Source organism: Euprymna scolopes, chromosome 10 (assembly GCF_053919585.1).
Source record: "Euprymna scolopes isolate OS-2025 chromosome 10, ASM5391958v1, whole genome shotgun sequence".
Lineage (NCBI taxonomy): Eukaryota > Metazoa > Mollusca > Cephalopoda > Sepiida > Sepiolidae > Euprymna > Euprymna scolopes.
The window spans coordinates 39,021,819-39,045,421 of NC_136491.1; the positions used below are offsets into that span (position 1 = coordinate 39,021,819).

General features: G+C 33.3%; 1 protein-coding gene across 1 annotated transcript in view; it reads right to left on the reverse strand.

Moving 5' to 3' along the window:
- Nucleotides 1-403: 403 nt before the first annotated feature.
- The window catches only part of LOC145285931 (uncharacterized), a 119,748-nt gene continuing 96,548 nt past the window's right edge, over nt 404-23,603 (reverse strand). The window contains exon 2 of the mRNA XM_080134433.1: nt 404-1,197. Coding sequence (XP_079990559.1) covers nt 814-1,185 — 372 coding nt within the window. The 5' untranslated portion in view covers nt 1,186-1,197 and the 3' untranslated portion in view covers nt 404-813. The remainder of the gene's footprint in view (nt 1,198-23,603) is intronic.

Sequence of the window (23,603 nt, forward strand, 5' to 3'; positions counted from 1 at the left end):
CTTTTGGGGCTTAATGGAGAGGGGCAAATTATGGAATTAGTCATTTCTTTTTTTTGCATGATGCAGAACTCAACTTTACATATGGTAAGGCCTTAAACTGCACCGTTTGTCTATTTTCACTAGGATTTGACGCCCTCTGGGCACTTTTGGGGCTAAATGGGAGGGAGGGGGGGGCAAATACCGAACTTAGTCATTTTTTATGACTCGTTCATGGGGGATCATGCATGCTTCACTTGTTTTTATTTTTATTTGCTTGTTTTTATTTTTATATAGATTTAAAATTTGAAAAACTTTCATAACTATATATATATATATATATATATATATATATATATATATATATATATGTATATATGTATAATATATATTTGAGGAAATAAAATAATCACAGAAGACATTTAGATTCTTATTTGATACTATTTTAATATCTCAGAAAATTAGATGGAATTGGTATTTCACAGAATGTCTGAAGATATGAAATACTTGAAAACAGACTTCGAAATTATGGAATGATCAGAAACAAATAAATCGAAAATAAAAACCAAACCAAAAAAACAAAAAACACAAATGAAAAAAAAAAAGTCCCTGATAGATTCCTCAATCGTTTTTTTTTTTGATTAAATTTTTATTTTTTATTTTCTTCGGCTGCGTGTATATTTTTTTCGCGTGACCCCCAAATTAAAAAAAACAAAAAAAACGAACAATAATTCAACATTTTTATTGGATTATTTTCTTATGCGCAATGATTTATATTTCATATGTCTTTACTGTTCATCTACTTATGTGTCTTGCATGTCTGTTGGGCGGATGGTCTTAGCCATATCTGAAGACCTTGGAGGTTTGACTGTTGTCCGATGGAGCCGGTGAAAAGAAACTGCCGAATGCCGGAACTCGAGAACCGATCCGGTATCGATTCCAAGATTCTTTTTTCTTCAGCTGTGAAGGCATATGTGGGCTTCCCATGAGGCCTGACCAGTGCTGATACGAGGAATAGTTTGGCGGGATACTTCGCTGGGTGAGCACATGAAGGAGCAGGTTGGCCAGGGCATCATTCTCACGATCGCTGTCTATGCGTGATGGGGCCAACGCTTGCGGTTGATTCATTCGTTCACTGCTGGCTCGACAGAATGGCGACAGCACGGCAACTGCTACCGAAAGGAACACAAAGAAAACAGCCTTCGTCATGATGGTTTCAAACTGAAAAAAAGAAAAATGCAAAATTGTAATATGTATATATAAATATATAAATATATATATAGGTTTATACAAATAACCGGCATATATGCAAGAGCCAGTAAATACTGGAAAGGTCCTCTTTCACATCTATGAAGGATTATGCAAGAGTGGAGCCATGGACGCCGACATCAACCTGAAGTGATGGCAAACTTCTGTCAAGAAGTAGCAAGCATTATATAAAGTCATATATAAAAGTTAATACAATTCTCAACAGGGAAACCTGTTTTTATACTGTATTGCATGAGACTGAATTCTCTCTCTAACTCACTATCCGATTAGCGTAATAGCATTGACTGTTGTTCGCGCGGTCGAATTTCGATTCTAGCTTGAGGTAGTTGCTTGTCTAGCCGCACCGATGAGCGAAACAGTATAGTATGTGGATGACTATAATGCTGCCTATCTTGGGTCGAGTATATTGGAAAATGATATACAAACTGCCATTAGCGTATTAAGCGATGCTCTTTGTGTAAACAAATCGAGCTTTGGCATTTGGACGATGTGAAAACATTGTTAACTCACTACCCGCATAGCAGAAGCCGATTAGCGTAATGGTGAAAAGCGTTGACTGTCGTTCGCGTCGTCGAGTTTCGACCCTGGCTTGAGGTAGTTGCTTAATTAAGCTACACAGAATATTCCGCGTTTCATCCATGCTAGGATTCATCAGACTTATGCATAATCCTGATGAATCCTAGCGTGGATGAAACGCGGAATATTCTGTGTAGTTTAATTGCTATGTATATTTTATAACTTACTACCTAGCTCTACCTACGTATTGAGCATTTTTGAAGTAAATACTTGAAGTTTACGCATAAATTTATGTAATTAAATGAAGTAGTCACACACACACACACACACACACACACACACACATATATATATATATATATATATATATATATATATATATATATTGTTGTTGTTGACAACGATCCGTCTCGGAAGACGATGGTGTAGAGGTGGAGCTACCTAGCCTAGGCAGGGTGATATGGAAGGATATATATTGCCAGCACAGTAATCCCCCTCTCTCCGTGAAGCTAGAGGATTCAAGGAAAAGATAAGTCGATACATCTTGACTCTACCAGCATCGCAGGAGTTGTCGGGGCTGATAATATAAAATCAGGCCGCATTAGTGACTCCATCGGATTTTCTGTTGGAGTTTACTTCCTTTAACCTATCCTCTGATGTGGTAATCTCGCAAAGCAGCAGAGGTTTTGAATCAGAGTTGCTTTCTTCCAGGTGAGCTACTATCCAAAGCTAATGAGCCCCACCTACCCGAAGTGACTGGTTGTAAGGCGCCAGTGGACCGTCTTTGCTTCTTCTCCCAGTTAGTATATACAGTTTCGCCTACTAAGCTAGACCAGATGTTGTAGCTAAACCACACGAGATGGCCAGGAACTGAACTTAGTTGTCAGAGGTAATTTGATTAATTTAGTTAAGATACATTGTTAACATGAACTAAAAAGCAATATTTCTTCAAAAGTGCTCCATATATGTGTAAAGCTTATATATATATATATATATATATATATATATATATATATATATATATATATATATATAATTATATAAACGTTGTAAGGAGTCGATGCGGATATATTTATATATTTATACATCTATGCTGTGGTAACACGTATAAATGTGTACAACTGATTGTACTTACGTATACATGTATATGCACACGTATATACATAGGTATATATGTATATATATATATATGTGTATATGTTTATATGTGGGTGGATAGGCCGCTGAAATTATATATATATACCTATGTATATACACACGTATATACATAGGTATATATATATATATACATATATATGTGTGTGTGTATGTTTATATGTGGGTGGATAGGCGGTTGAAATTGAGTGTGCATATGTATAGTTATCAATACATGTATTTATAAATAGTACTGTTTCGTTGTATCACAACTCACCAGTGCGACTAGACATACGCCTTTCCCCAGTCGTTAATCGAACCTACAACCATCGCATTGACATTTGGCAGCTCTAACCATCGGACTACGAATCAGTGCCCGTAAATATTTGTCCTGAAGTGTCTATTAGATTAACAACTTACCCGTTGTACAGTGCTCAAACTATCAGTTTGTTTACAAAAAAACTAAAAGTGGGCTTCCCGTAATTGCTTCAATACGCGTTAGGTGAAAATATATTTATAAAGTGCTCAATCCAAGGAGGGGGCTTAATAATCATCCGCATACAGTACTGTATCACAACTCATCAGTGCGGCTAGACATACACCTTTCCCCAGTTGTGGATTGAACCTACAACCGTCGTGTTGACAGTCGACAGCTCTAACCAAATGTTGTAAATATATATATATATATATATATATATATATATATATATATATATATATATATATATATATATATATATATATATATACATACACGACTTACCAGATTGGTATATATATATATATATATATATATATATATATATATATATATATATATATATATATATATATATATAAAGGAGATTAGAACAATAGTCTAAAGAGCTGAGTGTATTTTAATGTAATAGTGAAATTACCAGTTTAATTAAAATGCAGGAAAGAAAAAGTGCTCGTTGTAATTTAGATATATAATAAGCTCGATAGGTAAATATCCTAGAGCTAATTCAATATTAAGTAATGTGATTGATAATTTAAAATTTAAAAATCAAATCATAATTAAATTAAAATTAAAAATCCGTTTCATAAGAAGGAACAACAACAAAATCATATATATATATATATATATATATATATATATATATATATATATATATATATATATATATATATATATATATATGACTTAGCAGATTGGTGACCATTTGGGAATTCTAGGCGTTGTATGTGCTCTCTGCTTATCTCAGCATTGTTTCCAGCAGTCCTGAATCTCCACGTGCCACTGATATTTAACAATGCCGACTCAGGAGACGTGCGGTTGGATATTGCGCAAAAGTTTACTAATTTGCATATTCCTTTGAAAAATGAACATCCATCATTTTTTTTATAGTTTCTTATTAAATGATTGAATTCTATTAAGTTCATTTATGCATATTTTCTATATTGTGCATAATTGCGCAGCATTTAGGATGAAAAAGTTCTAACACACACACACACACACACACACACACACACACACACACACACATATACATACATATTAGTGTTGGGATGATTAATCAGAATCGGAGTCGGGAATCGGAAAAACCAGAACTTTTTGGGGTATCGGAATCAGAAAAATTTGAGCCGATCTTCCGATGCCAAAACCAATTCCTTAAATTATCTTTTTTATTTGATTTTAATTTAAGAAACATCTTCCACTGCTTGCAGTAATAATAAAATAATAAATATCTATTGATTTAAACTTCCAGTAAGACTGAAATCTCTAGATCACCCCCTCGTAAGTGTGTTTTTACGCTTGAAGAAATATAAGCATATTTTTTACGGTAATCGGTACAAAATAACACTTTTATGGTTAAATATTTAGAGATATATAAAATGGAATCGGAATCGGAATCAGAATCGGTAATTGTATCGGAATCGGGAAAAAATTGGAATCACCCATATATACTACAAGTGATCTTATCTGTAAGTGTGCGAAACGATCTCTACCAAACTCTTCTGCCATTTTTTGTCTACAGATTATCAATCTTGATATATAGGAGATTTAGACGTGTGAAAAAATTTGATTTGGTTTTTAACCGGTAAAAATAGATGCTAAGGGGTCAAAATTAAAAAAAAATGAACTTCACAAGAGTAAGTCGACTAAACCTGTTACTACTACGCATGTGCAAATATACATTTGTATGTTAAAGTCGGTTATTTTTTTCACGTTTTCTTAACTATCTGTTGACAGCTCAAACTGTAGCAACTAAGGCTAAAGCGCTATATGTCTTGGTTTCGATTTCTAGTTGAAAGCACTCACGTCATTTAATAAAACTTATAAAATTATTACTATATATTGGCTACAATATATCAATCATTACAGAATTTGCTCTATAATAATAAATACGGAATTAGCATAAATTAAAATAACATATGTAAGCGTATTTACGAAAGGACAACGACGGTCGGCCTGCTAGGATATATATATATATATATATATATATATATATATATATATATATATATATATATATATAGAAGTGACCTTGTCTGCCTGTTTGAAAAACGGTCTCTACTAAACTCTTCTGTCAGGGTTTGGCCTGCAGACTTCAAGTTTGATACATAAGGGATTTGGGCCTATGGAACAAATTCTATTTTGAAATATTCTAAAAATAGCTGCTAAAGGGTCAAAATTGAAATATAATTGGAACTTGGCAAGCATAAGTCGACTAAACGTATTATTTAACACATGCGAAATTATACATTTATATATTTAACAGCGTTGTTTGTTAAAGTGTAAAGATTTAGATCATACGGTAACGAATGAGCCTCGAGAGTAACATGTTTTGGGTTCGATTCGAGTTGATGTCACTCAAGTTATATTTTTTTACTTTTAAGTTTCTTATTAAATGATTGAATTCACTTAACTATTAATATTAAGTTTATTAAGTTTATAATATTAATATTAAAATTAAAAAGAAAAAAACATATTAAATGATTGAATTCACTTAACTATTACTATTAAGTTTATTTATGCATTGTGCATAATTACGTAGCATTTAGGCTTAAAAAGTTCTAACACACGCACACGTATATATATATATATATATATATATATATATATACACTAGGGGGCTTGCTCAGTCATAAAATACGATTAAATATATTATTTTGATTCATGTAGATTTTCATTATGAGTTGATATCTGGATATCTGCCTCCATTGGTCAACAAAATAATCAACAAGAAAATAGAATCCTTTTCTGAGCAACCTTAATATGGTCCATCTAGATTCCCGGTATACATCGTTATTTTGGATTGGACCTGAAGGCCAACGTATTGGTGTCAAGGTTTCCTCTCTTGTCACGTCTAATTTTGATGCTTTATCCTCCGAATTGCATTTCTCTCTTTTCGTAAGGACGTCTTGCTTATCTCGCAGTCAATCAATATTGTTTACAGATTTCAATGTCGGTGTGGTGCCGTCTATATAGGCAAGACGACCCAGCGTCATCAGGTTAGAATCGCCCAGCACGTTTCTCGTTTAGTCCGAGATCGTCAGCCGATTTCCAGGGGCTCCCAATTAGTAGAATCGGCTATTGGACAACACTTAGTAGATAAAAAGGACTGTGGTTCTACATTCTCTCCGGAGGGTTTTTCTGTTTTGCACAGAAGACGCACTGTTCCACCTGTCTGTCCTCGAGGTGCTTGCCATCAGTTTTATTCCCCCTATTTAACGCAAGCAGAAAAAATCTTCGATTACAGTTGGAACTATTTGGAGGGAGGACACAGTCCATCTAAGGTTTTATTTATTTATTTTTTTGTTTCTATCCCCTTTCGCTTACTATTGTAACAATTCTACAAAAACAAAAAAACAAAAAAACAAAAACAAAAAGAAAACAAGAACCCCCCCCAAAAAAAACAAAACAAAAACCAAAAAAAAACAAGAACCCCCCCCAAAAAACAAAACAAAAACCAAAAAAAAACAAGACCCCCCAAAAAAAAACAAAACAAAAACCAAAAAAAACAAGAACCCCCCCAAAAAAAACAAAACAAAAACCAAAAAAAAAAAAACAAGAACCCCCTCCCCAAAAAACAAAACAAAGACCAAAAAAAACAAGACCCCCCCCAAAAAAAACAAAACAAAAACAAAAAAAAAAACAAGAACCCCCCCAAAAAAACAAAACAAAAGCAAAAAAAACAAGAACCCCCCCAAAAAAACAAAACAAAACCAAAAAAAACAAGAACCCCCCCCCAAAAAAAAAAAACAAAAACCAAAAAAACAAGAACCCCCTCCAAAAAACAAAACAAAAACCAAAAAAAACAAGAACCCCCCCAAAAAAAAACAAAACAAAAACCGAAGAAAAACAAGAACCCCTCCCCAAAAAAAACAAAACAAAAACCAAAAAACCTGTCTTTTCCTTCTTTTTGACGTATATCCTTGAAAACTCTGACGAAAAAGGTTTTCTTACATTTCATGCTTTTTTTAATCGACTTATTTATTTTATAACATCCGAATATGGTTCGCTTCTTTCTCATCATTTAAAAATTTTGCTATTCTAATAAAGATGTGTAAATATATATATTGCTAAGATCTAATGTTTTAACTGTTATTGAATTAAAAACAAATCCATTTCACTCTATCCTGCCTTGACAGAGTACAAAATAGGCTTCGTGGCTTAGTGAGGGATGCCCTTTTCTCTTCCGTCCACCTCTCTCCCACAAGAGAGACGTTGCGAGCCTTTCTTTGTTTTATCGTTACTTCCATGGCAGGTGCTCGTCTGAGCTCCAATCCCTGGTCCCCCCTCGCCGATCTTTAATGAAAAACACCCGTCTAGCTGAAACCACTGTCAAAAGTTTTCCCCACTCTTTATCTGTGCCAAAACCGAAACGTAGATTCCATGAACAAAGCTTATTTCTTAGAAGTGCATGCCTGTGGAACTCTGTTCCGTCCACCTGTTTCCCACCTGACTACAACTTGGATGTCTTCAAGTCCAACATAAACAAATTCCTGAGGAACCGTCCCCTTAAGTAGACACTTTATCAAATCTTAACATTAACGTGCTGTACACGCAATAACCCTTTCCGCGAGTGGCTTCCGGACCTTGATAAGTGGTGACCACCTTGTAAAAAAACAAAAAAAAAACAAACAATTTTTTTTATAAATATGGATAATTTGTTATAATTTTTAAAATTGCAGTTTATATTTTTGTTTATCCACTAATGCATTTATTCTTTTTTAAATTTTATTTCGTCCAAAGGTTTACAGCACCTTCTAAATTATGTAGGGGCTTTAAAAAATAATTTAAATTTTAACATTTAGATTCGTGGATTTATGTAATAGTATTATGGTGACCGACCTACAAATCGTCTCTCTCTCTCTCTCTCTCTCTCTCTCTCTCTCTCTCACACACACACACACATTTATATATATATATATATATATATATATATATTCTAGCATGGGTGCCGGGTGTTTGGAGGCGTATGTTGAGAAAAAACAACAACCGCAGAGGTCAATTTTTTAAACTTTGACCCCTATTATGCCCCATTAACATTTATTGTTTTGGCCTCTAGTCAAGTTATTAAGTTAGATCCATGTCCAACGAACCTATATCTAAAATGTCAAGTGTTTAGACTCAAAATTGTCGGAGGAGTTTGGTAGAGTTCTCAAAGGTCAAATCGTTGAAATTTGACCCCTGAATCGCCAAATTTGTGGCCGAAAACCTACCACATCGATTTCCCCAAATCTCATTACCCTGTATATCAAATTTCGAGTCTGTAGACTTAAAATTGATAGAGTTATTGCGTAGGGAAATGTACACACACAGACAGACACACAGATACAAAGACAGACAGATACACAGGCACGTTCACTTTTATATATATACTAGCATTGCAGCCCGGCGTTGCCAGGGTTTTTGGATATGTGTGTTAAGCAAAAAAAAAAAAAGTGGTAGGAGAAATGCAGGCTCGAACCCGTAACGCGAAGGACGAAAAGAACGGGGGAAAACCCAGACGTCTTTGTCGTTACGACCACCGCCAAATCGGAAGTGTGGTGGGTTTTAATTAAGGCTATACAATAGAAAAGAGAGGATGGCTTTACAAAATTATCGACGAAAAAAGCGACCCCCTGTAGAAAAGTGCCTAGTTGAAGGTGAAGACATTCATGTTTTTAGCCACTGACAAAAAAGCTTAAACAGATATATAAATAAAAATAAAAAGTTTATGTAAATGTTTTTAAAAAGACACGTAATCACGTGAGCAGGATTTTTCCTTCGTTTGACACGATAACCAGTAACGTTCTTATTTTTATTATTTATCTATTTATCTATTTTCGAAAGAGTTCCAGGTGCAAGTGGAGAAGAAAAAAACAGAATTATGCAAAATTTGTGTCGAGAATTGTCTAAAGTTCCGACTATTTTTGGCTTTCACTTTAATAAGAACGTGAATTTATGAGATGAATTTATTCGACACAATATGATTCAACTAAAAAAAATAAATAAATAAAAACTAACGTGAATTAAGATTAAAGTTAAGGTGTTATTATGGACCCTCAGTTCTTTTAAAAAACCTTGTTAAACTTTGTGACGTATTTACATTCTATGGAGGTCAGGCGCCCAATAATTTTATTATACCATATTTCTTCAAACTGAAATATAATTATCAAAGCATACTTACGCAAATAGATATGAAAAGTCTTTATTAAAGTTTGTGCCATATTTCCATGGAGTGCAGGCGCGAACGCAGACCCCACAATTTTATTATACCATCCCTATTTAAGTTGAAACATACTTATCAAAGTATTCTTATGTACATATATATACAAAAACCCTTGTAAACGTTTTTTTTTCATTTTTTATTTCCATACTTTGGGGGTCAGGCGCGAACCCAGACCCCACAATTTTTATGAACCACCGTTCTGCCAGATCAAACATACCCATTCCTGATCCTCGATGCATTTTCTATCATTATATGTAATCATTTTTTTAAAATAGTCAACCATATAGGAACCTATTCCTGATGTGTATTGAATACACATATATATTCCTGATCCTCGATGCATTTTCTATCATTATATGTAATCATTTTTTAAAAATAGTCAACCATATAGGAGCCTATTCCTGACTAGGCACACACACACACACACACACACACACACACACACACACGTTCAACGTTATATTATACTAGCGAGGGGTACCCGGCGTTGCCCGGGTGTTTGGAGGTGTGTGTGGAAACTCCGGGGGTGGGGGTGGGGGTGGGGGGGTTAAAAAAGTAAGTATGAGGATCGAACCCGAACCGTTGAGGCAAAGTTGTAAATTAAAGTGTGAAAAAAAAAAAAAAAAAAAAAAAAGTGCGACGTTAACCATTGCCCCACCGCGAGATGCTAACGGAAGCACGTTTGAATTTATTTAATTACTTGGATTTGGCAGGTGCCCGTTTTAATGAGTTAATGAGGTCAAGTTTGACTGCGGGGATAGTATTTAATTTACTGCGGAATGCTTTTTTTTATTTTTATTTTCCCAAGATGTTATAGCAAAAAGACTAACCCACATGCGGCGAGCGACAAATGTTGAATATTTATCTTCCCGAAATCGAGAAAATTAAATAAACAGGCGATCTTCGTTGTTAACTGTGAGATATTACGATTCATATGTGATATAAAAAGTTTTAAAAAGTTGAGAACCGACCGACCACTTCTCTGAAAAAAAAAAGCCTTTTGTAGACATACAGAAAAAGCGAACACACACACATACATACATACATACATACATACATACATACATATATTTTCGCTTTTATATATATATATATATATATATATATATATATATATATATATATATATATATATATATGTTGCCTCCGTTCAGTCTCGAAAGACAAAGGATACCCCCATTAGGAGCAGCTGCGCGTGTAATTGTGAGGAAAGGGGTGCGCACTCCTCAACAACACCCCTCTCTCTCTCTCTCTCTCATATATATATATATATATATATATATATATATATATATATATATATATATATATATATATATATGCACAGGGTGTTTGAAATGAATTTGACGGAATGACATTTGATTTTTCTCTAGTTTTTAAAAATTTATTCATACCAACTTGGCTTAATTTTAAAGTTTAACCCCCCCTTCATTCAGAAACAGGATGACTGCAGGAATGGATGACTGGGACTCACCTTAATCGTGGAAGAAAATAAATTGCATCATGATGATTTGCGCTGGCCATCAAAATATAGAAACCATGCACGCCTGTAATTTGAATGCTGATATGTATGTACAGGTATTATTATCGGAAAACAACTCTACATTAGGAAACCAACAACAGAATTGACCCCAAATGATAACTTTACACTCTAACCAGAACTGTGTGGACTTTACACTTCACAATGAAAAATAAATATATGCTATTTATGCACTCATTTACATGGCGCTAGTCTAAAAATCCCACCCTTAGAACTAAACATATTAACCTATCAAATACATACATATTATAGTATTTGAGAAAGAATTAACTACCTGAATAAATATAAAGAATGATAACTATCGAAAATAAGTTTATATATACGTATAAATACCTTTGCCATGATAAGTACCTCAAACATCACTGTATAGGGAAAATATAACTACCCATGCACCACATTAAATTTTATTAATAAGCCCATATATCCATTTAAAATAACTACTAACCCGACCCTAAGGACATATATCTTATATATAAACAAATAGATAAGTAAATAAACCAGGAACTCGAAAAACTAAAAACAAAATGAAAAATAGCCAGGAATAAAAAAAAAAATAAAACGTAAATTAATATATAAAATAAATAAAAAAAAGAAAAGAACCCCCACCCAAATAAAAACCCTGTCAATAAGAAGTCGGCAGCAGAAAAGAAAAGACAACTATAAAAACAACCTAGCATATAGGTAGTAGCGACGATAAGAAAAGTACTTTAGATCAAAACACCAAAAAACAAAAAAAATTGCTGCCAGACTAATAGAATACTAATACCTCCCAACCGTCAACAGCTTAATCGCATGAAACCGAACTTTCTTCCCCTACTCTGAAAACTAGAAAACTAAGAACAAATGAACGAATAAAGAAAAACGAGAGATAATAAATAAATAATAAATAAATAAATAAAACTTGTCAAAAGGAAATTAAAGTCGCCACCAGTAAAGAATATACAACCATAAAAACAACCTAATATATGGGAAATTGTAAATCATGGACAGTAAATAGCCGCTAAGCTAAAAGAATCACCAACATCTCCCAACTAATGACAGTTTAAACGCAGGAAAGTGCACCCCCCATCCTACCCCTACCCCTCGACACACCTCCAAAAATCACCTATTGCTCACATTCACAATACACCATGGGGATTATTTTTCATTTTTCCTATAAACTTTTTTCTTTCAAAAACCTTTTTGCTCGACTGTTTTCAAAAATTGAGCTAACCAGAAAAAATAGATATTTATCTATACGCACGTTTTGCTAACATTTTTTTCATCTGAGGAGAAGAGCCTATCTTTGAAACTCCATGGAATGAGGAACTTTTCACTTTTTGTTTTCGTATTCCTTGTTTTGAATAAAATCTTTTAAATTCAATTCTACAATATCTTAACGTTTTCTACTTGTATTTTATCCGTCCAATAATCAACTAAATAATAAAAACAAAACAATATGTGATAATACTGATGTGAACATAGAGATGAGAGAAAAAATCGAAATATTATTTAAATTTTATGCGAGTTTTAAAATATTAAGTGATGAAAAGAAAAACAAGTTTATATGCTGATAATTTATCGAACTGGCCGATTATGAAAACATTTGTTTTTGTAAAACTAAACAATTAAAATCAATATTGAATACACTCATATATTTGGTCAATGTTTATAGAGATTTAGCCAATATGGATTATTGTAAAAATTGAATATATTTTAACTAGCAGGCCGTTCGGCATTGCCCGGTCGTAAAATACGCGTAAATATAATATTTTGATTAATACAAATTTCGTATTTATTAGTATATTGTATTGGACTCAATATATAGTAATGATTTAAAAAGTAAAAAAAAAAAAAAAAAAAAAATGGCTTGTGCGCCACCACCGAGAATCGAAACCAAAACGTTTAGTTTACAATTTAATTGCTACAAAGCTAAAAATTAAAACATGAACCAATAGCTATTACGTTACGCATGCATATTCGTAATGCCATCGTTCGACCTTCACCTGGCAAATTCCATTTTTTTTAATTTTCACATTTTTGCACTGATTTTTCCCAATTAAAACCCATATATAAAGTTCGTATGAGTCCGATCACCCTATTTTCATGTCTGTAGACGAAAAACTGACAGAGGAGTTTGGTAGGCAAATTTTTGTTAAACAAATATATATATATATATATACATTCATATATAGAAGAGGTTTGTGTATACTATACCCTTTTTACGCAAATATTATGCAAGTATAAATCATGTAGAATATCTGCATGAATATAATTCCACGTAATAGTTAACTAAGGGTGATCATCCCATGAGAAAACTGAAAAAAATAATAATAGGGAATCAATCGAAATTAATGCTTAAAAGAATATGCAAATTAGCTAGATCTTTTGAAGATGAATGTAATTTCACGACCCATATATAAAAAAGTTTTTTTTTCCTTTTTTTAAATAAATAGAAAAAAAAAGAGTTTTTAATATGAATATCAATGCACAAAAAAAACAACAAAAACAAAACAAAACAAATTTATAAGAGTTTAGATAAAAGTCGTTTCTCTTAATATATTTAAACATGCATCATATACATTTTTATGAGACCAACATACTTTCATGTCGCAACTATTTGCAATTATTTTCTTTGGTCCTAAAGCCACCAAAATCCAAGCCATTGTTGAGATGTTGTTGTTTTTTTTTTTACCTATTTGACCTCCTAGTTCTGTGCAGTACTAGGGGGTCCATCCTCCCAGGCTTTATCTTTTAGACCTTTGGGAGGAGTAGTTTATTGCTAATTATTTAAGCCGTCCCTGCCGGGAAATACTGAGGAGCCTTCTCAAACACTTTTTGTTGGCCACAGTGCTTTTCGTCTAGGGCGCTGGATTCGCAAATCCCGCTTTCTCAACCTTGTGCCATACTTACTATAGATGTTCTCCTGTTCTTGCGGTCCGGGGATGAGGATATTATCTAGATAATGTTATCTTGTACTTGTTCATGCATTAAGAAGGAGACATATATAGTGATTTGGGGCAGAGCGAATAAAAAACGCGACCATTATAGAGGTCAGTGTAACCAATGATACAGTGGTTAACAGAGCTGAGAAGGAAAAGATAACAAAGTATCAAAGACATGTATGGCATAAAACGAAATTAGAAACTAAAAGAGGTTTCAATTATACCAATCATCATAGGAGCTACTGGGCTTATGAAAAAGAACTTTAAAAAGTACTTAGCAAGTATACCCGGTGAATCAAATGCAAGTGAGATATAAACGATTACACTGAAAAGCACGGCTGGAATCCTGAAAAGATCTCTTTGTTGGACTCACTAAAATAGGAGTAAATGTCAGCCATCTGGATGGATCCACTAGAAGAAAAAGACGAAGAAAAAAAGGAGACGACGATATTCTCTTGCAGTTCCTTGATTAACTTGCAGCCATGGTGTAGATTCTTTAATGGTAATACACTTTGGAATTTCAGTTTAGAAATAATCTCCAGATACGATAAATTATACGGTTTTTGTTAACGGGATGTGACTTTAAGGGCAGCAAATACCCACATGAAAAAAAACAAACAAACAAAAAAAAAGCAAACAAAAAAAAAAACAACAACACATATTTTATTTTTATTTTGTTTCATTTTATTTCAGTTGAAGTTCTCAGAAATCAAGCCCCGCCCCTTCCTGGGGCTAACACTTGATCTCTATATAAGATATATAGACATTCGAATATTCCATTAAAGTTCTCATTAAGCTCTTAAACACTGAATTAATAAAGAAGTTGGGAACATAGTTTTTCTCTCGCCAATTGACCATTTAAATATGTTATAGTGTACCTTTCTTTTTGTCTCTTGGTCTTACTGAATTCCAGGACAAGAATTCATCTAGTCTGATGGAGTATCTAGCTTCTAGTTGCTACTTGAGGTAATATCACTTGGAGAAGGTGTACTATTGTAAAATCCAGTATTAGCTAGCCATTCCGAGGGCATCTTATTTGAGCCGCGAATACTATGTAATTTTGAATATTTAGTCAGCGTTTACCTGTAGAGTGAAGTATCCTCATGCCAGGTTGTCCTGACAAACCCTTGTACAGAGAGACTTTAAACACTCGGAGACAGTGTCTAGTGTACATTCAAATCCTCTCCAGTAGGTATTCAAGTTTTCTCCAGTAAACATTCAAGTTCTCTCCATTAGACATTCAAGTTATCTCTATTATTGATAATTAATAATATTATTATTATCTTAACTATGTGATTTAGAAAAGTTTTGCAGCTAAGTCTAGTTGCTGTCAAGATATAAGCGGTATATAAGGTTTCAAATATTTTAGTCTTTCTGTTATATTTAAGTATCAAATAGCATTGTTAGATAGGAACACGAGTATCTATAAATCTCTGTCTTCTGGTCGGTCAGCATGTCGTTCGCTCTGTAGGCCTTTCGATTTTGGATTTTAAACAGGATTTTCATTGTAGGACGAGCAGATTTATTAAACACATCATCTTAAGAATACGTTTTACTTGAGGCAAAGTTTGACGTCTAGAATCCAACAAAATTTCATAGATATCACCGATAAACTTCGCCATTTTGCGCAACGGGACGTATTTTTCTTGACACACAGGTCATGATTTTTCCTCCGGCTTAAACTGTCAGTTTCCCCAATTACAGCTCAAGATATGACATTGAATGCCTAATTCAGCGATTAAAGTGTCATCAAAGATGACCTGCAAGGTCTTCGAAGCAAAAGAAGAAAAAAAAAGAAGATATTCTTTATCTTTAGTTTGATTAAACTTGTCAATCAACAATAACACTCAATGAGTGGGACAGTACTCTGCAATGTTTCTGAATTTTTGTGATAAGGATAGATAATTCATATTATTTGGATAACTCGGATTAATATATTATTTCAATTAGCTCACAAGAACCTGCAGCATAACGGATAAAGTACTTGGTAAAAGTAACACTCCTCTGGAGGTCGAAGATTCAATCCTCCATGCAGGCGATATTAAGAATACAATTGCAAATTTCCTAAGACTCCTATGTTGTCATGGCTAACGGAACGAAAGCATGCTATCCCCGCGAATTAAATAAAGCGTTTCGTTCGAAATTTCGTTAATATTTCCGAGTTCGATAGAAAAACTCTCGAGTTCGAAAAGATGTACCCGAAAGAAAGTCGGAGGTCACTCAGCAATTTAAAAATTCGCCCCACAACTTCCAAGGGCTATACATTCACCAAACATACCTACCCCGAATTAACATACATACGTTGTTCGACACCCATCGTAGTATTCGTCATCTTGTTATCTTTCCATCGCGTTCCCGATTTGTATAGAATCTACCAGCATGACCCAGCTACATCAAGGCTATCTTCCTACTTCCGCAGACAGGGCTTACTCATCTCTGCACATTTGAGACTCTTTCTCTCCTATACTCCATGTAAATATTTTGTTTGTATGAAACATGTATCATGAAAAAGATTGAATATATTTCTTTTATGCCGAGACGAGTCCATCAATATTGATTTAAAGGTGTTGCATATATATATATATAATTTTTTAATTAATGATGTAAACAATATATATATATATATATATATATATATATATATATAATTGATATGTAGTTTGCTTGAAGCAATGCGTGGGGTAAGTATGTAGTAGAGATTTAGAAGGCTATCACAATGAAAGGAATGAGATATAGTCGGTGTTGATGAGAGAAGACAAAAACAAGTGGCGATTTACAAATCAATAAATACATACATATTTGTATATAAATACATATATTTATTCAATTGTCTTCAGTATAAATGTGTTACTTAAAATTCCCCTTTTCCAAATGGTGGATGTGACAGATCGATTCAAAGCATGCAGGAGCGAAAAACGAATTAAATGGCTAATGGATATTGTCACAGACATAACAAGTAAGACATTTATACTTAATACAACTGAATAAATATATGTATATATAGACATATATGCATGTACTTATTGATTTGTAAATCGCCACTTGTTTTTGTCTTCTCTCATCAACATCGACTATATCTCATTCCTTGCATTGTGATAGCCTTCTAAATCTCTACTATATATATATATATATATATATATATATATATATATATATATATATATATATATAATAAATTACGCGATTTCTTTGGATTTTACTTGTTAGAATGGAAATTTTACTAACTTTCTTGGATTTACATTTTTGGATTTTACGGTCACTGGATACTTTCTACTTTCATTTTTGGATTTTACCGTCATAGGATACTTTCACCAGACTATCCATTCACGTGAAATCACCTTTTTCTCCACCCTATTCCCTCTGCTTCACTTTTTGTTATCAAGTAAGATCTTTGACTGACTTGCAGTTTCATCAAATACTTTTGCAAGCAAAATCCGATCCCGCATTTTCCTAATTCCTACTCTCTGATGAGAAGGAAATTATTTCTTCGAAACTCCGCGGATTAAAGACTATCCACTTATTTAGTGTTTCTTTTACAAATAAAATATGTTTTTAACTCTTTTTCAAAGTGTTTTTTTTAAACATGTTTTATTAACTATTTGCTCTTTATATATATACTAGCATGGGTGCCAGGCGTTGCCCAGGTGTTTTGAGGTGTATGCTGAGCAAAACAAACAAAAAAAGGTCATTTTTTTAACTTTGATCCTATTATGCCCCCTTAAAATTTATTGTTTAGGGCTCATAACAAGTTATTAAGTTAGATCCATATCCAACGAACCTATATCTAAAATTTTAACTGTGTAGACTCAAAATTGTAGGAGGAATTTGGTAGAGTTCTCAAAGGTCAAATCGTTGAACTTTGACCTCTTAATCGCCAAATTTCTGGCCGAAAATCAATCACATCGATTTTCGCAAATGTCAGTACCCTGTATATCAAATTTCGAATCTGTAGGCTTAAAATTGACAGAGTTATTGCGTAGGAAAATGTACACAGACACACAGACACACAGAGACACTTTCACTTTTTTTATATATACTAGCATGGGTATTTGGATGTGTATGTTGAGCAAAGAAAAAAAAGTGGTAGTAGGAAGGCAGGCTCGAACCTGTACCGTAAAAGGGAAAAGAACGGGATAAAACCTAACGTTTATGCTGTTACGATCACCGCCAAACCGGAAGCGACATTTTTTAAAATTAAGGCTAGACAATCTAAAGGAGAGGATAATTAAAAAAAATATCGGCGAAAAAAGTGACCCCCCTCCCCCTGTAGAAAAATGCCTAGTTGAAGGGGAAGATATTAATGTTTTTAGTCAATTTTTCGATATTTGTCGTATGAAAGATCGAACTTTAAAACGATACTGATCTTGGAAAAATCCGTCGGCTCTATTGAAAGGCAGACATGCAAACATACATACATACATACATTTATATATTGGTAACTAAAAATTTTCAACCGAAACTGATGAAAAAGCTTGCCATATCTCTGAATGCCCTTTATGTAAAATTTCAAATATTTAGACCAGAAATTGTCTGAATAATTTGGAAGAGACCGCAGAGGTCAATTTTTTTAAACTTTGACCCCTATTATGACCCCTTAAAATTTATTGTTTTGGGCTCAAATAAAGTTAATAAGTTAGATCCATTTCCAAGGAATCTATATCTAAAATTTCAAGTGCGTAGACCCAAAATTGTCGGGGGAGTTTGGTAGAGTTCTCTAAGGTCAAATCGTTGAACTTGGACCCCTGAATCGCCAAATTTCTGGCCAAAAACCGATCACATCGATTTCCCCAAATCTCCGTAACCTGTATATCAAATTTCGAGTCTGTAGACTAAAAATTGACAGAGTTATTGCGTAGGGAAATGTACACAGACACACAGACACACAGATACATATGCATGTTCACTTTTATAGATATACTAGCAATGGGTGCCCGGCGTTGCCTGGGTGTTTGAAAGTGTATGCTAAGCAAAAAAAAAAAAAAGGTCAATTTTTTTAACTTGACCCCTATTATGACCCCTTAAAATTGACAGAGTTATTGCGTAGGAGAATGTACATAGACACTTTCACTTATATATATATATATATATATATATAAACATATTTTTTTAATCAATAATCTACGAACAGACCCACCCCTCTTTAGCTTAGCTGTATCTAGGAATCGAACCCCGGACCTTATATATTACAATCCGGTGTCTAATCCCTTACACTATGAAGCCATAGACAATTTTACTATTTGTTTTTATCGTTTATACATTTATGGAGATTTGTTGCTGATTTTTTAAAACGATAATATGATGAATTTAGCGTGTTCACCTTGAAGCTTATGTTTCTTAGGAAATCGTCCATATTTTTATTTGGGCGTAAACAAATAATATTCATTTATTTATTGTTTTTTAAAACAGTAATCTACAAAAGAAGTGTGTGTGTGTATATATATATATATATATATATATATATATATATATATATATATATATAGGAAGTTAGAAAAATATATATGGCAATTAAGCTACACAGAATATTCCGCGTTTCATCCACACTAGGATTCGTCAGGCTTATGCGAAAGTTGTTGTAGTCTCGCGTTTTTATATATGCATATTCTATTGAATTTTTAGTTAGCCAATCGGCTTCCTAGTTTCCACCGCTCTCTTCCTAATCAGCTAATGGGCATGCACTTACAGAACAAAGGCCCAGTTGACCTTATGTTGAACCATTCCTTTGTGTGTGCTTTTCAGCAGGGAGTGCCACCGTTTAGTTAGAAGTAGTGTTCTTGTTGCAATATATATATATATATATATATATATATATATATATATATATATATATATATATATATATATTCAGGGTGACCCAAAAAACGGACCCCAACTCTAATTAGGCCCCGTTTCTTAGTGTTTTATCCGAATGAAATAAAACTTTGGTCATGACTAGTTTATTATATTCAAACCATCACATCAAAACACTAGGGTCTTTAGCCTTTTTTTTCTCCGTTCTACAGCATATGTTCTAGATGGCTTCCATTTAGCTTTTGTTTTTTTTTGGGTTAACCTGTATATCTATATATATATATATACAATGAAAAATCTGTTTATCTTAAAAAATTTCAAATAAAGACGTAATTAAGTGAAAAATTTCAAACCAAGACGTGATTAATCGATAAACGTCAACCCGAGGTGTGATTGACAGATAAATGCAAGCCGGGTCGTGACTGATAGACAAAATTCAAGCCGAGGCGTGATTTACAGACAAATCTCACACCGAGACGCGACTGACAGATAAATTTCAAACCGAGGTGTGATTGACAGACCAAACCCCCTGAAAAGATGTTTGCGCCGCATTTTTAAAAAGGAAAACAGAAAACAATGTACCTAATCTTTGAGATATTTTTGCATCCAATCTAACCGCATTTGAGATGGCTACAACGGGTCAAGATCTGCGTGAAAATCTAATCAATCTTCGTTTCAAAAGCTTATCTTTTTTTCTATCACCCCCAGGCTGGCCGTTTTCCGACGGCAGATTATAAGATTTGTTTGCATAAATATTTATTATCAATATTCATTTGCTCGATATGATTAACCGCAATAGAGGGTAGGATTAAGGTTTCATTTTTATCAAACAATTAGTCTGATTTATTAAGTACAAGCATCCTTATCCTTCTCTGCATCAGAACGAAACTCTTTTTTTGATGCGTCCCATTTTACTCATCTCTAAGCATCTTTATAAGCAGGCCTGTTTGTCAGTCGGACTATCACGCTTAAGTTTGAAATAATATTATCGTTGTAATGTAATCCTTTATTTTGAAATAGTATATTCCTTGTACTATCACCCTTTTATTTAAAATATTATAAGCGTTGTAATGTTGCCGTTTAGTTAGAAGTAGTGTTTTAGTTGTAATATCGCTTTTTATTTTGAAAAAGTACTTTCTTTATATTGTCACTCTTTATTTTTTATAAAGAGTATTATAGTTCTAATGGCGCCATTATTTTTAAATAGTATTTAAATTGTAATTACACCCTTTATTTTTAAATACCATTTTCGTTGTAATGTCACCCTTTATTTTGAAATACCATTTTCGTTGTAATGTCACCCTTTATTTTTAAATACCATTTTCGTTGTAATGTCACCCTTCATTTTGAAATATCATTTTCGTTGTAATGCCACCCTTTATTTTGAAATATCATTTTCGTTGTAATGCCACACTTTATTTTTAAATACCACTTTCATTGTAATGCCACCCTTTATTTTGAAATACCATTTTCGTTGTAATGTCACCCTTCATTTTAAAATACCATTTTCGTTGTAATGTCACCCTTCATTTTTAAATACCACTTTCGTTGTAATACCACCCTTTATTTTAAAATACCACTTTCTTTGTAATACCACCCTTTATTTTGAAATACCATTTTCGTTGTAATGTCTCCCTTTATTTTTAAATACCATTTTCGTTGTAATGTCACCCCTTTATTTCGAAATAATATTATCGTTGTAATGTCACCCTTGTAATAATATTTCAATTACTGTTTTCATTAGTCTGTTACGTTTAATTTAGAAATAGCCTTATCATTGCCATGGTTTTCTTAAATTTCAAATAACATTTTTTGTGATGTTACTCCGTATATTTAAATAGAGCTTTCCTTTCGTAAAATTACATTGCCCTAATTTTTTCTTGTTTAAATTTTCTATGTAGACCTTTAATAGTTGTATCTTAATTTTCAAATAGCATTTTTGCTGATATAACTGGCTTATGTTTAAAATAGCATTTTTCTTAGTCAGTCAAATTTAGTTTGAATTTGCATTTTCGTTGGTTTTTTTTTCACGGTAAATTAAAATTTAATTTCGTTGGGGTGTCACACTTAAATTAAAATTAAATTTTCGTTGGACTGTCACATACAAATTAAAATTTAAATATTTGTTGCCATGTCACGCTTGAATTAAAATTTAATTTTGTGAGTCTGTCACACTTAAATCAAATTCTTTTCGTTCGGCTTTCACGCTTAAATTTAAATTTTCAGTGATCTATCATGCTAAATTTAGGTTTTTATTTTTCTCTTTCTGTCAGACTTGAATTAAAAGTTGAATTTTCGTTATTGCCCTTAAATTAAAATTTAATTTTCATTGGTTTGTTAAATAAAAATACTATGGTTGGTCTGTCACTATTAAATTAAGAATTTAATTTTCGTAGATCTGTCATAGTTGATTTAAAAAATATTTTCGTCTATTTGTTACGCGTAAATAAAAAAATATTACATTTTCGTTAAGTCTGACTTAACATTTTCGTTCTTTAGTTATTTCGTTATTAGTGCCACAATCGAAATGGACGCATCTCAATAATATCTATTTTTCATACCACAGAACGGTAAAGAGAGCCACTTTCTTTGTAGCAGCCTTGGCAATATCTTTAATGTATTTTTTCCAATGAATGCTTAAGAAATTGACATGAACGTATCGAAAGGTTCATTTGAAAGAAGAACGCGAAGAAAACTTGAATAATAATAAAAAAAACGGTTTTGATCGACGATACTAACATGGAAATGAGAAGAAGAAGAAGAAGAAGAAAAAGAAAAAGAAGAAAAAGAAGAAGAAGAAAAGAAGATGAAGAAGCGAATAATATTTTAATAATTAAAATGTTATCCATTTTTGTTACAACTAAAATCACGCAAATGTATTTGTGAATCTGATGAGGTTATCAATCAAATTTCGATTAAAACACCATCCCCGAGAAAAAAAGAGCATTTTTAAAAAATTTCCATTTTCCCTTGCAACTTCACGTTTACGCGTGATCTCAGCGGGACGTGATCTGCCATTACAAAATCATCGTAACATGAATATATTTTCTATATCTCCTGCTCGGATTTACTAGTGGAGACGTTTAAAAATACCTTTCAGCCAAAAAGCCGTTATTTGGACAGATCTCCCCCCCTTTTTTTTCATCAACCACTTCCTCAACTTTTAATCTGATTTTGTCTTTATAAAAACAGATGCCTCATTGAAAAGGGGAAAAGGCGTTATTGGCTTTGTAGACAGCATCTTGAAGTATGCAGCTGGCCGATATCTATCTCGCTCCCACGGGAGGGATGATGTAACACAAGGTTCAGAAACTGGAAATTGAACAGCCGGCGCCCTAGAGCAAGAGCACCCGGGAAATGTTTGGGCAGCCTGATAGGCGTTCGTCGGTAGTGGCGCCTCAGGCGATTAGCTATAAACTATTTTCAAAAGGAGGATGGATTTTCTAGAACTGCTCAAAGTCAAAGCTATACCCCAGTTAATAGAGGACAAATCACCTCAATAAAGGTCTAGACTCTGTTGGCTTTGGTGCCGAGGGAAGAATTCAAAGCTTGACGGGATTCAGTAATAAATAGCCTCAGAATGACTGTCATGTCGCGAAACAAAACAATAAAAAATGTACAACCAAATTTGGCATTAAAGTGACCAATTCTTTCATCTCAACAGATATTCTTGTTTTTTTTTAATACTCGTTTCTTCACCTTAAACAAGGCATATTGTCACTTGGACGTAAGGGGCTACTATTTGGGGTCATGTTTGGCAGGGGATTATGC